At 58.3% G+C, this 16,382-nt stretch overlaps 2 protein-coding genes across 9 annotated transcripts in view; one reads left to right on the forward strand and one right to left on the reverse strand.

Annotated features, from left to right (window-relative positions):
• The first annotated feature begins 1,700 nt into the window (after positions 1-1,700).
• LOC111162434 (transmembrane p24 trafficking protein 1) lies at positions 1,701-4,671 on the forward strand. Of its 2 annotated transcripts, XM_022526851.1 has the most exons (5): positions 1,951-2,010; positions 2,403-2,597; positions 2,712-2,809; positions 2,952-3,135; positions 3,763-3,990. In XM_022526851.1, the coding sequence occupies exons 2-5, from the start codon at positions 2,514-2,516 to the stop codon at positions 3,979-3,981; spliced, it is 585 nt and encodes a 194-aa protein (XP_022382559.1). In that variant the 5' UTR covers positions 1,951-2,010; positions 2,403-2,513; the 3' UTR covers positions 3,982-3,990. The 2 variants fall into 2 exon arrangements, with proteins under 2 accessions (XP_022382558.1, XP_022382559.1); XM_022526850.1 differs by lacking the exon at positions 2,403-2,597 and having other exon boundaries at positions 1,701-2,010; positions 3,763-4,671.
• Positions 4,532-16,382, reverse strand: part of LOC111162433 (dynamin 2) — an 83,609-nt gene continuing 71,758 nt past the window's right edge. For 4 of the 7 annotated variants that reach the window (XM_022526848.1, XM_022526844.1, XM_022526847.1 and 1 more), the window contains 6 exons: positions 13,823-13,932; positions 11,343-11,454; positions 10,650-10,814; positions 8,204-8,436; positions 6,923-7,174; positions 5,423-6,334 (listed from right to left, as the gene is read on the reverse strand). In XM_022526848.1, coding sequence (XP_022382556.1) covers positions 6,265-6,334; positions 6,923-7,174; positions 8,204-8,436; positions 10,650-10,814; positions 11,343-11,454; positions 13,823-13,932 — 942 coding nt within the window. In that variant the 3' untranslated portion in view covers positions 5,423-6,264. Of the gene's footprint in view, positions 4,953-5,422; positions 6,335-6,922; positions 7,175-8,203; positions 8,437-10,649; positions 10,815-11,342; positions 11,455-13,822; positions 13,933-16,382 lie in introns of those variants that run through there. The other 3 variants (XM_022526846.1, XM_022526845.1, XM_022526849.1) reach the window with 2 other exon arrangements.

A 16,382-nucleotide genomic window follows, 5' to 3' on the forward strand; every position in this document is an offset into this window, starting at 1 on the left:
TGGGGTATCAAAATGGTGGGAGTACAAAATGGTGAAGCTCTGTGCTCAGCAAGGAGCCTGCTGGAGATTCTGTCCCCTTCCTCCCCCTCTACTCCTGCCCCCACCCCACCTTGCTCTTGCAGGCTCTCTCTAAAATAAATAAAACTTTAAAAAAAATATATATATATATACATACACATATACACATATTTTTTTAATTAAAAATAAATTTTCAGGGCGCCTGGGTGGCTCAGTTGTTAAGCATCTGCCTTCAGCTCAGGTCATGATCCCAGGATCCCGGGATAGAGCCCCATATCGGGCTCCCTGCTCAGCGGGAAGCCTGCTTCTCCCTCTGCTTCTGTTCCCTCTCTCATTGTTTCTCTGTCAAATGAATTTTAAAAAAATTTTTTTCAAAATGTCCAAGCAGCGAGTTTGAATGACAGAAAACTTTGGAAATGAAAAGGAACAGTAACAGTGACTGCACATAAACTTTGACACAAGGTGGTGTGACTTCCCCAAGTTCTCCAAAAGCAGGAAAGAGCTGACAGCCACCAGCTGTATTTGAAGAGTAACTGCCAACAACTGCCCGCCACTCCAGGGCCTATCTTTAAAGACTCAAAATTTCCATCTAAACATTCTTCCTTATGTTTAGACAGAATCACCAAGTAGAGTCCATTTCTCCAGTGACTTCTTGGCTTATCTGCCAGCTTCCCAGAGGGTGGTCGCCTCCAAATATTCTAAGCCAGACTGAGGGAGCAGAGGTTACATGGTGGGCTGCCTAGTGGTGGGCGATCAGCCTGGAAAATAGCAGATAATATATGCTGAGGGCCTATATTGTGCCAAGCGCCGAACGAGCATTCTCTCAATCTTCACAACACCCCAATGAGGTAAGACGAGCATCACACCGTCTTAGGCATGAGGACACGGAAGGCCGATGGGATGATTCCAAGCCAAGGGTCGAAGGGATAGAGTGGGTGTGGGTTGCCTGACTGAAGCTTTGTGGCTCCCAGGCCCACACTCTCCTGCCTCGTAAGCATCTGGCTGTCATTTTCCCTACCCTGGGTCACATCAGTTACTCTATTTATTTACTTGCTGCCCCCCCCCCCCCGCCCCCCCGAGTTTGGGACCTTTGGGATGCAGACTGGGCTATGTCCCTCTACGGACTCTACGCAAAGAAACGGAGCGCTACGGGTAGGGCTTCGTCTCGAGTCCCACCGCCGCCCTATGGGGCGGTCGTCCCATCACCCCAGTACAGACGAGGAAACCGACAAAGTGATGGCTCTAAGTAGCAAAGGGGGTAAAGGGTCAGGCGGCGAACCTGGTGCCACGGACAAGGAACACGAAACCCCCACATCAATACGAAAGGGTCTCCCTCTCGCCCCCAGCTGAATCAACTTATACATGAGGTCTACGGTAGCATATGGGTCCAAGCCCAGCCCTTATTTAAGGTCCACTCCACCCGGGCCAGAGGGCTCGACGGTCGTCGCGCGAAGCGTACTCTGGGAAAACCGCAGGGAGGTGCCTTAAAAGGTCCCGGGAACTTCCGACTTAGCTGTCTTAACTTTTGCCTGATAAACATAGTACTTATTTTTATCATTTTCCCTCACCATCCGTGGAGACTAGAGCTAGAAGCTGCTCAGAAAGAAGCCCCCAGAAGCTTGCGTGTTTTAAGGCACAGCAGGCATTCATACGGGCAGCTAAGCTCTCAGGGGGCCCTTCACTTTTTCTCTCCGTTCGCTTCACACCACCGGCAGAAGGGACTGCCAATGAGCTCCACCGAGTAGCAGAGGGGGCAGGGCTAGCTCTTAAAGGAACCGCGACCTCTCCGCAGACCGGAGGGTGACCCAGATGATGGCGGCCAGCGCGGCCCTAGCCTTGGCTCTCTGGCTACTACTGCCGCCGGTGGGGGTTGGGGGGGCAGGGCCCCCGCCGATCCAGGACGGCGAGTTCACGTTCCTGCTGCCTGCGGGGAGGAAGCAATGTTTCTACCAGTCTGCGCCGGCCAACGCAAGCCTCGAGACCGAGTACCAGGTACAGGGTCCCAAGTCGGGAAGCATGCGACCGAAAGGAGCCAGGGCGAGGGGGCGTGGCCAAGCAGCTGAAGCGAGACAGCGATGAAAGAGGGAGGGGGAGGAGCCGGTGCGTAAGAGCGCGGGGGCGGAGCTAGGAAGAACGAGCAGGACGGGGTGGAGACTGGGCGTGGGAGCGGAGTGGGTGTGAATAACGGTAGGAGGCGGGGTTAGAGTGAGGCGGCCGGAGGGGGCGGGGCCACCGGTTATAAGAGGAAGCGCCTCACAGGGCAGGAACCTCACGAGTGGACGTGGCCAAAAGTTGGCTTGACTTGGGGAGTTGGTGGGCATGACCAAGATGGGCTACTAGAAAGGGCGTGGTCAACATGAGGCTTTCTCGGGGTTTGGGTTAAGGAAAGCAGGGCCCTGTCACCTCACTTGGGGTGTGGCCAGGTAAACGTCGATCAAGGACTTACGACGGGGGCGTGACCAGATGAAAGAGCCCAACCCAAAGCTGTCCTATCAATGAAGACTGAGCCAAGGCAAGGGGCGCGGTCAGAGGGACAGGTGGGGCAGGACCAGGTTGCAGGTGTAGGTGTCCGCGCTCAGGTAGGCCCCCTGGTGGTCCTGGATGGGTCTGTGCGGGTTGGTCCAGCCCTGGCTTTCCCTGGCAGGTGCCCTTGGCCTACCCCTAGCCCTCCACCCTCTTACCTGTCCCCCCAGGTGATCGGAGGTGCTGGACTGGACGTGGATTTCACACTCGAGAGCCCTCAGGGCGTGCTGCTGGTCAGCGAGTCCCGCAAGGCAGATGGGGTACACACGTGAGTCAAGTCCCACTGTCTGCCTGGGTTTAGTTTCAGCCCTGCCCCTCCCCGGTGGCCTCAGGTTACTACCTTCCCTGCCTCTCAAAGTCTCTCCAGCGGGCCACTGTGGGTCATGTGCGTCTGTGTGTCTTTCTCCCAGGGTGGAGCCCACGGAGGCTGGGGACTACAAGCTGTGCTTTGACAACTCCTTCAGCACAATTTCTGAGAAGCTGGTGTTCTTCGAACTCATCTTTGACAGCCTGCAGGATGACGAGGAGGTTGAGGGCTGGGCGGAGGCTGTGGAACCTGAGGAGATGCTGGATGTCAAGATGGAGGACATCAAGGTGCGCCCAGGCTGAGCCGGGGCCACTTGTCCCAGATCTCTGGCTTGGGGCAACAGTGCTCCCCTACTCTCCCACCTTGGCTGGGGTCTGCATCTGCCTGACCCAAACCCCCCGGGTGCCTCCACCTTAATTAGAACAGTAGCCCCTCACAGTTAAAATAATAGTGCATTTCTAGATATAGGAATTTAAGAGCTTAAATAACTCACGAAATCTCCATATGAGGTAGGAAATGTGCTTCTGATGCCCCATTTTAACTGAGGCACAGGATGGCTAAATAACTTTCCTAAAGCCACACAGCAACTGGCAGAGCTGCATTCAAACTCAGGCAGTCTGGCTTTAGCAACTGTGCTGTTAACCACTAGTAAGTCCGTTTTTTTAATACTTATTTAGGCATTCAATTCTCACTGTAATTCGGAGGAAAGGAGGCCCAGAGAGGCTAATTAATTTGCTCAAGGTCACACAGCCAGTCACCACAGAGAGAGGATTTAGACTCAGGCAGCCTGGCCACAAGAGTCTCCTCTCAGCTCTCTCCTCCTGAAACATAGGCTCACCCCATCCCCCCAGTTTTATTGGTCCCTGCTCCCCAAAGGGCAGAGGCCTGACCCTGCCCCTCTCTCTGTTCCACAGGAGTCCATCGAAACCATGAAGACCCGGTTGGAGCGTAGCATCCAGATGCTGACGCTCCTGCGGGCCTTTGAGGCACGTGACCGCAACCTGCAGGAGGGCAACCTGGAGCGGGTCAACTTCTGGTCCGCGGTGAACGTGGCCGTGCTGCTGCTGGTGGCCGTGCTCCAGGTCTGCACGCTCAAGCGCTTCTTCCAGGACAAGCGCCCTGTGCCCACGTAGCCCCAGAAGGAAGAACAGGGAAAGGAGGGGCAGCAGGGCACATGTGTGTGAGATCTGGGGTCCGTTCCCCCAGCTGCTTCCTATGGGAGGGAAGGCCACGCAGTCACAGCCCGAGGTGTGGCCCTCGTGTGTCTCTTCCCTGCCAGGAGCCAGGCGAGAAACCCTTGTTGGCTTGGCTGACAGGCCTGGGCCCTCCAGGAGGGACAACTCAGTGGCTGCACCTTATTTCCTGGGAATTATGCATGGAGGGGACGGCACTGCAGCATTTGAACGCGACCCTTGGATCTTCTGGCCCCTTTCTGTGTCCCCTCCGGTAATGCGTGTGCCTTAGCCCGAGGCCCAGCCTGCACTGGCACAGCTCGGTGTGGGATGGGGGCCAGGAAGCAAGCTCGCCCTTCCCTTCCCTCCTGGCCTTCTGAGGCAGGAGATGGCGGGAGGGGGCTTGCTGCTTGTGGGACCCCACACATTCCTGTCTCCCTGTCGCCCCACCAGAGGCCTGTTGCTGCTGCTGGGGGCGGCTCCTGGGCGGGGGCCGGCCTGCTGATGCCAGGGGCCGGGAAGGAGACACAGCTACAGTGTTCTTGCCAGGAGAGTCACTTTATTGAGAGGAAGGAGCCCAGCCCCTCAGCCCAGCGCCGGGTGGGCTTGCTGTGGGGTCTCGTACCAGAACTCCAGGAGTGGGGGGGCTGCATGGCCACCCACCCCTCCTGCTCTCTCTGCAGAGGCCCCGGGCAGGGCTGAGGGGTGGCCCAGGCAAAGCTTTTGCACAGGAGCTTCACGGAACAAAGAGCGGTCTGGCCTGGGCACTGGAGTCAATAAATTATGGTCAGAAAACCACAGAGCCTGGTGACTGGGGCTCAGGGACACCAGCCGGGACAGATCTGCCCCCAAGGGAGCAAACCAGGCAGGCGGGAGGGGTCTCCCACGAAGCTCAGAAGAAAGGCCGGGCGGGAGCCGATGGAGGTGGTCGCCTGGGCACAAGAGAAAAATCAGAAAGCAAAGTTTAACTGTGACCTGGGCTGAGCCAGAAGGCCTTGGACCCGGGTGGAGTCCTCAGGACTGCCGTGGTGGGGAGGGGGCCCTGACCACGGCCGTCGGGGGCAGAGGGCTGGGATTCCCTCTGTACTGTGTGATTCTGCTGCCCACCACAGGCCTGTGTCAGGGGCTGCAGGCAGGCCCCTGGGTTAGTATGTGTGGAGGGGGAGTGGTGAACGTTTGTCCCCATGCCTGATGTGTTCTGAAAACCAAGAGATTTTCCCTCTAAAGCACGCTTGCCTCTGGAACAAGTGAACTCGCCCCGGGAGCAAGGTGGGAGCAAGGTGGGAGCACGCCCACGGTGGCGGGGTGGAGGGGGGTGGTCCTTGTCAGAGGCCTGCCTGGGGAAGGTTGAGCGGCCCACGTCCTCAGCCTGAACGCCAACACAAAAGGCCCACACAGCAGCCACCAGAAGCTTCTTCCCTTTATTTTAGTTTATTAATAGGATACAGAGTGCAGGCACTTACAGTGGTCAAACCGAGCGAGGAGCGAGCAAGGGCTGCTCTGCGATGGGCCGCCGGAGGCCCACCCAGTCGGGGAGGCCTGGGTGGGAGCCAAGAGCCCCTCCAAGCCTCCCCACTCACTCAGCCCTGAGCCCAAGCCACCCCGAGGACCTAGGAGGAGGAGGGGACCCAGGGAGGAGAGAGCGAGGCTGGCAGGACGGAGGCTTCCGGCTCCAGCAAAGGCACCTCCGGCAGCCGAGGCTCGGCCGTGTGATTAATACGGCCGCGGAAGGAATATTTACAACTTGCAGGGTGGGCAGTGCAGGGCCTGCTGGGCCTGGCTCGCTGCCTGGAGCTCCTGCTGCTGAGAAACGGACATGCTCCTTGGGCCCCCGGAAGAGCTGGGGGGACAGGCACTCTTGCTGCCCCAGTTTCCAAAAGGCCTGTTCTCAGGCTTTCCTGGCCAGAGAAGTCCGGGGTGAGACCCCCTGGCCCCGGGGCCTGGATGCTCATTTAAGATGGTGCCCAGAGCATTCCCTCCTCTGCTACCCTGCGGCTCCATCCCCCAAAGTGCAACGGCCCAGCTCCTGCCCCTGCCTCAGGGCTCCAGGGCTCCTTCTTCAGTGCTGTGTCCAGCTGGGGATGGGGGCCAAGGTTAAGGAGGAGTCAGGGGGCTGCCCACAGGGAGCCTGGTCCTGGCACATGGATGACAGGGCCAGGGACAGCGGAGGCGCCCGGACCACCGAAGCTCCCGCATGGTGGGGGTGGGTGTGCGAAGACCCCCTGAAAACACGCCCCCCGTGGCCTAGTCGAGCAGGGATGGCTCGGCTGGGCGGATAATGGTGGGCCGGCTGGGTGCAGCAGGGGGTCTTCTACTGCAAAGAGAATAAAGACAGACGGGGAGGGGAGAGGGGGAGATGGCAGTGAGGCCATAAGTAGGACGAGGGAGGGGACCCAGGCCCCTACTCCCCCAACGGCGCCCGATGCTCTGAATGCTGCTAGACACGAAGGAGCTTGCGTGTGACTCTGGGTGAGTCCCCACCCACCCCGCACTTCGGGATCCTCACGGGAGAACTGTGGAGAACACAGCCTGGCCTGCTGGGTGGGGTGAGGCAAGGAGGGGTGTGCGACAGCTCATATGTGTGTCCTCAGTAAGGAAACAAAGCAGAAAACCAGGAGAAGGGGCCCCAGGCGCAGAGTCCCAATCTGCATGGTGGGCCACCCGCTGAGGTAGAGGCCAGGCCTGGGAACCTGGGAGTCAGCCTGACTCTCCATTGCTCTGTGACTTTGGGCAAGCAAGCTGGGCTCTCTGGGCCTTAGTTTTCACACCAGCCAAAGGGGTATGAAGGCTCTATTTTCCACAGGGCGCAAGGAGAGCTCCTTGATTTGATGAGAGGCCTTAGGGCGAGGGCTGGTGGCTCTAGTGGTGGGCAGTGAGTGTGGGGGCGGGGGTCCAGCCTTACCTGGGCACTCCAGGGGGAATGCCGGGTGGAATCCGAGCCGGCCGAGACGGGATCTGAGGTGGGGCCGAGAAGGGGTCATTGTTGGCAAACACGCTCTGGGGTCCAGGCCTGGATGGGATGGGGGGCGCAGCGAAGGAGGCTGCTGCCCCCACTGGCACGGGAATCAGAGGGGGCCCCGGGGTCGGGCCTCTCACTGCTGGGGGCCGGCCTGGGGGGTGCACGCTGGACATGGGTCGGCGCTGTGGAGTGGGGCTGTGGAGGAAGGAGAGGGTATGAGCTGGAGAAGGGGGTTGAGGAGCACCAGCCTTGCCAGGGTGGCTGTGGAAACCCAAGAGGGCCAGGGTATGGCACGGGCGGGCAGCAGCCGCAGCCCAGGGGGGCACAGGGGCATGTCTGCTCCTGGGCAGCAGGCTGCATGGTGTCCCGGGCCCCTTCATCCGCCCTGCCACCACGGGCTTAGCAATGGCTAAGTGCCCCCAGCTAAAACTCGAGCCAGGACCTGCCAGTACCTCTCCTTGGCCACCAGGGGCTCCTACTTCTCTCTGACCTCACTCCTAGGGCCACTTACATCTCACCAGTCCTGTTCGGGCCTGTCTGCTTCCCGCTTCCTCCAATCCACCCTCATTAAGCAGAAATCCTTCCAGAGCCCAGCCCTGACTCCAAATCAAGTCCAGTGCCTCCAACCCTGCCCTGGGCACCCTACGGGCTCCCCCCTGGGCTGGAGCACCTGCTGTTCCGTCTTCCTAAGTAACTCCATGGCTCATTGAGGCCTTGGCAGGGCTGACACCTTCTAGGAGATTCCCCTGACTGACCCTCTGTGCTCCAGCCACCTGCCCTGTCACTGGTTAGGTGTCCCAGTCTGAGGCTCTGCACTGCCCCTGCCAGAGTATGTCCTCCAACAGCTCGGAGGTGGCTGAGGGGGCAGGGGACAGGCCAGTCATGCCCTCCAGCTGCTTGTGCAGATCCCCCCAACCAGCCATTCTTGCCTGCGCTCTGTGCTCCAGGACCATGACCCCAGGGCCCCTGCTGCCCTGGCCTCTCGCCCTCTCCGGCTTCTACTTGGGCTTAACAGATGGAAAACACCAGGAGTCAGACGGGCCTTCCGGCCAACCCTTCTCTCTCCTTGTCCTTCAGGCCCAGGCCGGGCAGCAGCTCCCACTGTGACTAGGTCCCCTCACCCCAGCCACCCCCGGGGCTGGGGCCTGGCAGGCCACATTGGGAGAGCCGGGGACTCGCGGGAAAGTGGCCTCCGCAGACTCCAGGCGCCCCAGCCTCTCGGACCTGTGGCTGGTGGCGCTCTGGAGCCAGGTGTCATCGACGGGAGGCGGCACGGGCGTGGACACGGTGCTGGTGCTGATGTCCCCGATGATGTTGAGGGCCTCCTTGAGCGCGTGGTACATGCGTAGCATGTCGTCCCGTCGCTGGGCCTGGTCAGCCGACTCCTCCATGAGGCTGCTCTGGTCCGCCGAGGAGTACAGGTAGGCCAGCAGCTCGTGGTGGATGAAGGCCTTTGTCTGGGGGGCAAGGGGCAGAGAGGTCAGGGTGTCCCTCCACACCTGACCTTAGGACGAGCCCGTCCCAAGCATCCGCCACACCCAGCGGGCTGTCTGGTCTTTAACTTTATGTACGACACAGACGATGTTGGAACTGCGGACGAGCCTTCTACCTGGCTGTTGGCCGCGTCTCTCCGGGGCCCTGTCACGTGTCCTTCCAGCCCGGTCCACGAGACGCTTACTAAACTTCTCAAATCCTGCCTCTTTTACTGCCGTCTTTCCTCGCATTTCTTGTCTTCCAGCTGGTTTTCATTAAAAAGCTACTAGTTTCTGTTAATTTTATGCTCTGTTCCTTCCTACCACCTCCTACAGGATACAGGAGTTTCTCAGTTACTTTTAGGAGTTTCTGGGGTCATGTTCACGTGCCCAGGAGCTTCTCCAACCACGAATAACTTTTCCTATTCTTTTTCAGAGTTTCGCAACTCTATGATTTTTCTGATCAAACTGCATTGGCTAGTAACTCTATAAGAAAGTTTGTCTGCTTCTTTGAAGATTTTTATTTATGTATGTCAGAGCAGGAGAGAGAGTACGTGTGAGCAGGGGGAGGAACAGAGGGAGAGAGATCCCCAAGCAGATGCCTCACTGAGGGCAGAGCCCGACACGGGACTCGATCCCAGGACCCTGAGGTCATGACCTGAGCTGAAATCAAGAGTCAGACGCTCAACCGACTGAGCCACTCTGGCACCCCTCAAGGAAGTTTTAAACCCAAGTGGAGATGGCCAACTTGTTCTTGTTTTTAGAGGGGATGATTCCTGTGCTTCCCCATCAGGGCAGGAGTGGCTTTGAGGCTGAAATGCAGACTTGTAACAGAGGACTCCTACCACTGTCTTTTTTAAGAAGAGATTTGACTTTTCCCAAACGAACTTTCAGAATCTGCAAAAATTACCTCACCTGAGGGTTTTTTGCCCTCCTGTTTTCCGGAGCCCTCCTGTACATTCTGTTATGTTCCATAGTTTTCCACGTCATGAGCGAGACTTACTATCAACCCGGAGATCCTCCTCCCCTTCTTTATGTATTAAATGGATTCAATTAAAGGGATAGAGATTTCTAATCTTCGGCCACTATGTAACAACGCTAAGATAACAGGCAAGTATGTATGTGCTCAGTGTGAATATGGGCAAAGGTCTCTGTGGGAGAAATTCCTGCGAGTAGATACTTTGGGGCCAAACCACGTATGCATTTTAAATTTCATAGTGGCGGGAGCAAGTTTATCGTGATTCCTATAGGTGAAGAACATACCAGCACGCCCAGGAAACCTGACAGTGCTCAGCCCGAAGCAGATCGTGAAGAGCACAGTGAAGAAGAAGGGACTTGGGATTTTTGCTCTGGATCCTGTTCCACCGAGAGCTTTTACAGGCGCGACAGAAACCGAGCCTGGTCTACAGAGACTGGTGAGTGCCCGGCTGAGCTGGAGGCCTGAGGCAGGAGCCCTCTGCACCCTCCCAGCAACCTCTGCATTTCACCAGAGAGCAGACTAAAGCCCTGAGCGGCTCAGGAGCCCTGGCGGAGGCGGGTAATGCCCCGGAGCGAAGGGAGGCTGGGCTGCAGGCCATCAGGAGGCCGCAGTTTGGGACCTACTCAGTCTGGGTTTTAATCCCACCTCCCACTCTTCTGAGTGACTCAGGGCAGGTTTCTTGACCTTGCTGGGCCTCGTCCTGTCTATAAAATGGAAATGACAGCAGCCCCTCTCCTAGGGTTATCGTAAGGCTGAAAAAATTCAGAGAAAGTGTAGATGTGTTGTGTTAGCTTTAGGTACCTAAGAAAATGGGAGTGAGCCCCGTGTGGCCTGCACCTTCCAATTTCCTGAGAGAGGCGGAGAATCCTGATTCTGATGTTAAAAAAGTAGTGACTCACTCTAACTTTACATTTTAAGTAAAACAGTGTTGGGGTGCCTGGGTGGCTCAGTCGGTTGGGCATCTGCCTTCAGCTCAGGTCACAATCCCCGGGTCCTGGGACCGAGCCCCACGTCGGGCTCCCTGCCCAGCAGGGAGTCTGCTTTTCTCTCTGTCCCTCCCCTCGCTCATGCTCTCACTCCCTCTCAAATAAATAAATAAAATCTTTTAAAAACCAAACCACACAGCGTTCAGGCCGATTTGGCTGTGGTGCCCCGGCCCCCGCCCCTGCCCCTGCACCCGCAGGCCCTCTCCCCTCCCCCACCGTGGCCTCGAACTCACGTTGTTGATCATGAGGTGCATGATGGTCTTTGGCATGAGGTCGCGGATGGACTTGTTGATGATGGCCACGTATGAGTCCACTAGGTTGCGAATGGTCTCCACCTGCCGCTCGAGCTGCGGGTCCATGGAGAAGGTGTTCTCCTGGACTCCATCCTCATTTTCTGCCTGCAGGGGGAAAGGGCGCAGATGGTGAGGTGAGCGCGGGGAGTCCCCCTTCTCTGAGAACTGCTTGCCACGTCCTGTCCACCGCCATCTTCCTGGGGACGTGCCCTGATGGCCAGGTTGGCGCCGTGAGGCCCTGCTGCCCCAGGCCTGAGCTGCCCAGACCTGGGGTGACCGTAGTCCAAGGTGATTAGACCTGTTCACCTGGTGACCGGAACATGTTAATTTGAGGGCTGAGGGCAGCCATGTTCACTCCACCTCAAGGACAGGAGGAGAGGGAACAAAACAGATGGGATCCCAGGCCATGTAGCTCCCCGGCCTTGGCTTTAGTTGGAGAACGAAAGCCAGAAGTTCCAGAGAACTTCTGGACCCTGACTGCAAAATCCTTTCCACCTCTCTCCTTTGTTTGCTCAAGAGAGTACAGGCTACATGCCTGGAAATGACCCACCCAGGGAGATGCCAGACTCCATCCTCTCCCAGGAGGGGCCAGTTCCGCTCCAGGAGTGTCAGTCGGGCAGGGCAGTTCCTCACCTGGTCCTTCTCAGGGTAGACCCCAGCTCGGAGGAACGAGGCCTTCCAGCTGTCCACATCCTCCTGGGAGTCACAGGCCAGCTCGATCTGCCGAAGGTCCTTGTAGACGTTCCTACGGCAAGAGGAAGAGGCACGTTCTTGACCCTGCCCGCTGGCCTGGCCAGTGCAGGAGCTGTAGCGAGGGCTCTGGGGTCTAACGGACAGGGACTCACACCTGAGCCGGGCACAGCCCAAGCCCCAGGATGGTAGCAGCGCCTGCACCCTGTCGGGCTGACGGAGCCCCAACTCAGTGCCCACAGCAGCCAGGACCATGCCGAGAGCAGAGCGCGTGCTCAGCGAGCATCTGCACCCAGCAGCGTCCAGGGATTTTGTTTTTTTGCGCCTTTAGTCGATGCCTCTCTTTCTCCTGGGCACCTCTCCTAGTTCATGCTCTCCTGCGGGGGCCGAAGGCTGCCAAAGATACTCTCAGAAGTGGGCATGTGCTCCCGTCGAGGCGTCTTCAGGGAGGTTACAGCCAAGCTGTGCACAAGAACATTCCATGACGGCAGAATCGTTCTCAACCGCGCTGTCGGCTGAGGTAGCAGCAAGCCACAGGCGGGTTCTTCATGAGCATCGCGAGGGCGGCAGAGGAAGTCCACTCAGGTTGCATTTCATTTGTCAATTTACATTTAAATGGCTAAATGAGGCCAGTGGCTATGGCACTGGACAGTGAAGGTCTAGAATGTGCACGGATTCCTGGGGGCTGGGCTGTGGGGAATGGAGGGCTGTGGAGCTATCCCAGGACAGGACGGAGACTCCCAGCTACTGCATGGGAGATGCTGGGCAAATGTGGGTCTGTGAGCAGAAGGCCGGTGTGCAGCCACAGGCTGGAGGAAAAGCGGACGGACACCATATGGATGGCATTTATGGATGGTGTTCTGTAGGCCAGATCCCACAAGGCAGGTGTGGCCAAGACGGCCCAGCTGTCCCAAAGCTTTTGTGTGAGATCGGAGTCTGGGGTTAGTCAAGACCTTGTGACGGAGCTACGGCTGGCCGGCAGTCGACAAGTCCAGAGTCTGTGCCCTCCAACGTCTGGAAGGAGTCTTAGGGAGTGAGGGGCACGCCTTCGTTGCTCCTTCTCCTCCTCCCTAGTACTGCCTGGAACATCATCATGATGGCTGGCGCTTGGGCAGCCATCTTGGAAAGGGAGGAGGAGGGCTCCAGAACAGGAGCACCAGGGCCTGGAAGCCGGTGGAGCTGGCCCCCTGCCCTGGATGGTGAAGCCATAGGAAACCCAAACCTCTGTCTTGTTTCCATGACTACTATTCTGGCTTTCCTGGGCTCACTCCTAAATGCTATGTTAGGTACGACCTTCACTCCCTCACGCAGGGGATCAGGGGCTGGGGAGGCGGGACAGCTGCCCTGAGCTCAGCAACGAAGAGCCTCCAAGCCAAAGCCCAGGGTCTGCCTCACGCCCTCGGGCTTTTTAAGCAAGGGAGGTGGGGGTGCAGTGGGGAGAGCCAAAGAGATAAAAGGTTTTTGGAGCCAGCTGTTGGCAAAGTGGGCTCCAGAGCTTTTGGCCAGCCCAGAACAAAGTGGGATTGAGCTACTCTTACACAAAACGTGATGTGAGGCTTTTGCCTCAAACCGATGGCAGCGTCGGAGCAGTGGGCCTGGGGAGGGGGAAGGTGGTCCTGGGGAAGCGGGGAGGGTATGTCCTTCCTCCTTCCTCCTACTCTTCTTCCTCCTACTCTCAGACCTCCTGCCAGAGCTGGGCTTCTTCCCCAGCTGAGAAAAGCATCTCTGTTTGTGCTAACGTCTCCCCCCTCCACAGCAAAGCCCGTGGGGGTGGATTCAGCAAGGCTTCCTGTGCCCTTCTCTTCTCTCTCTACACTCACCCAGTGGTCTCACCCTATGACTTTTGACCATTGCCTTGCAATAACAACTCCCCAGTTCACACCCTGCCTGGAGCTCGTTCCAGAACATCAGACTCTGGAACCTACACATCCACCTCCTGGACTCCCCCATGCGGTGTCTCACAGGCCCCTCTCCCTGACCGTCCCCAAGCCTATGCTGACTCTGCCTTCCCCATCTCAGCAGAGGGCAGCCCAGTCCCTGCGGTGCTCAGGGTCCCCAGAAAATGCCTTCCTCTCTTGTACCTGCATCCGCCAGGAGTCTGGTCAGCTGACTCTCCGAACAGGCGACCTCCCCCTCTAAGTCCTCGGCCCCATCTGGACCAGTGCCATCCCATCAACCCTGGTCTCCCAGCTCCGGCCCTGTGTTCCCACCATAGCCACCAGGAGGCGCTCGTGAGCACCCGAGCCAGGGCCAGTCCCTCCCCTGCTCAGAACCCTCTATGGCTCCTGCCTCACTTCATCATGTCTCTGCCCAGAGATCCTCCCTGACCACACCTGGAAGCACCCAGTTTTCTGCTTCTTACTTGATTCCCTTTCTAGAACATGACATCCCAGGCCAGCGACCATAGCCCCGTGGGCCCTCACCTCTGCTCCGTGTTGAAGATGGCGAAGACATGCTTGTTGGACATGAAGCCTTTCTCCACATCGCGGATTTTCAGGTTGTCCAAAGGCAGCATGTACTTCTTCTCCTTCTCCTGCGGGTGGAAGGGGAGGGGTCACCGTGATCTGTTTAACTGAGCATCTGAGGACGCCCTGGGCCAGACACTATGCCAGGGCCTTTGCTGGAATGCTCCTCCTCCCAATGCCCACATGGCTCCCTCGTGTGTCCTTCTGGTTTCTGGGCAGAGGGGACTCTGCTGGAGAGGCCTGCTCTGTCCCCACCCTGCACTTTCTTTCACCACCCCCTCCCCAATCCTCTTCCTCCTCTCGGTACCTCCCCTCATGTAACTGGACCCATCACATCCTCTTGCTCATGGACTTAGGCTACCATCTGCACCGGGCCTGATCCGTCAGTTCAAGGTCAGGGACTCCTACTGCTTTTGTTCACTGCTGACACAGTGCGGATACTCAACACTGGCCAGCTCTCATTCCACCCAGAATCCAACCCCTCCTCCACCAGGAATGAAACTGTTAACTCAACTATGACATCATTACAATGAGCCTATAGCCGAGTTACCACTATGGTCCCATTATACAGAGAGGAAGACTGAGGCCAAGCGGGGCAGGCAACGATTCAGGAGTGGGGCTGGAATTTAAAATTCATCAGCTTCAGATGTTCCTGGAGCTGGAAAGTGAGCCCCCTTGAGATGACGCTGGAGCTCCAAGGCCTTGGAAGTGTCACTCGCTTCCTAAGGGCAGCCCTGTTCAGGAAGTGCCCGCTGAGTGGCTGGCACTCAGTCCTGGGGACTGCAGGGGTGGGGGGCAGCTTGGGGAGGATGTGGATCATGGAAGTCAACGTTCGCTCACCGATGGTGGCTAAGCACCTACTGTACCCAGCATGGGGTGGGGCCCCTGCAGGCGTGTCATCTTAGACCTCCCCATGGGGGCGGCGTGGGGGACCCATTGATGGGTTTTCTGTGTCAGGAAACCAGAGAACGGCATCAGGGTGCAACAGGATCCCCTGGTTCCCAGGTCCACGTGACCCACAGGCACTCGATGACCTTCCCCTATCCCTGCCAGGGAGGCACTGCGCTCAGAGAGGTAAGGTGGTTGCCCAGGGCCACACAGCAGGGGGAGTGGCCCACACCGGGATTTCAAAAGCCAGGCCCACGTGCCCCACAGCTAGGTTCTGCCCACCACCCTCTCTTTTACTTCTGGGTATCTTGGGAAAGGAGACCCCTTCCTCCTTATCTGGGAGTTCACGTCTTTTCACCTGTTTTGTCCCTGGGTACTGGAAGGCCCCAGAACAAAGCCCAACATGGCTGCTCCCTCCGAATTCCAGAGCAGCCACAGTGATCGAGGGGGGGGGCCAGGGGCTCCCTAGCAGGTGGGGACTGGCTTCAAGTTTCAGGACGACAGGAAGAGAGGCAGGAGTGTGCAGTGGGCTTGGTTCCTGGCCTTGGCCCTATAGCCTTGGGACCTCAGATGGGCTCTGCCCCAACCTGGCCATGTGCTCTTGGGCAGGCCACTGCCCGTCTCTGCCTCAGTTTCCTCATCTGTCAAAGGCGGACAGGAGTCCGGCCCTACTTGTGCGAGGTGAGGATTAAGGCAAGCGCATGAGGCACTACGAGGGTTTTCTTCTGTGTGTCTGTCTGTCCCTCTATGGCTCCAGAGTCCATTCCCTGGGCTCTGGCAAAGGAGGAAGCAGGGAAGAGTGCTCCTTCCGGCCGAGCTACAGTTGAGGGGCATAAGAGGGGCCCGTTGGCCACGGAGGTAGGAAACCCCCGTTCAGCCTGCATTCTGGGAGTACAAGGATGGAGGGTGGCAGAGAAAGGCTCCAGGCAAGGTCCAGGGCCCCACCAACGTCCCAGAGAAAAGTCTTGTGGGGTTTAGCAGGGGCCCGGGCAGGGGTTCCCCGCCCGGAAGATGGAAGGGCCTCTGCTGCCCCCGCCGTGCTGTGTCAGGAGACAGGAAGCTTCCAGTCGGCGGATCAGGCCAAGTAACTGAGTCACAGTCCTTCTGGGCCCTGAGCGAGACGCCACATCTGGAACTGTTTATAGTGTGATTCCGCCCAGAGGCAGCGGCGGCCTTCCTGATGCTGACACGCACACACGGAGCACAAGCGCTCCCGGAGACTCGGCGGCGTGCACACCCCGCCCCCAGCCGACCCCTGGAGACCTTCCCGGCACACAGAGGCCGAGGACCCAAACCGTCCCTCCCGCCCACGCCCACCCGCTCCCCAACCCCCTCCTTAGGATTTCCTGCAAACCCACAACTTTCTCCAGATGCGAGCCGGCCCCGGCCGTGCCACGTCAGAGGAGACGAAGCGGATCGGCGCCGCCAGTGGCCTCCTCGCCTGCTCCGAAGGGCCGGGGCGCGGTGGCCCTACTCGCCCCCCGGGAGGCCTGCGGGATGGACAGCCGGCCCCGCCAACCCAGTGTTCAGACTACCTGTTCAGGGGGCTCTGAATGTGTACAGTAGTCTGCACATTGGTTAGGCTGGGCTCGGGCAAGCGGCGCATCGAGACCGGCACCCCCCAAACTTG

This window comes from Enhydra lutris, unplaced genomic scaffold (genome assembly GCF_002288905.1).
Source record: "Enhydra lutris kenyoni isolate GAN:26980312 unplaced genomic scaffold, ASM228890v2 scaffoldscaffold92, whole genome shotgun sequence".
In the NCBI taxonomy this organism is placed as follows: Eukaryota; Metazoa; Chordata; class Mammalia; order Carnivora; family Mustelidae; genus Enhydra; species Enhydra lutris.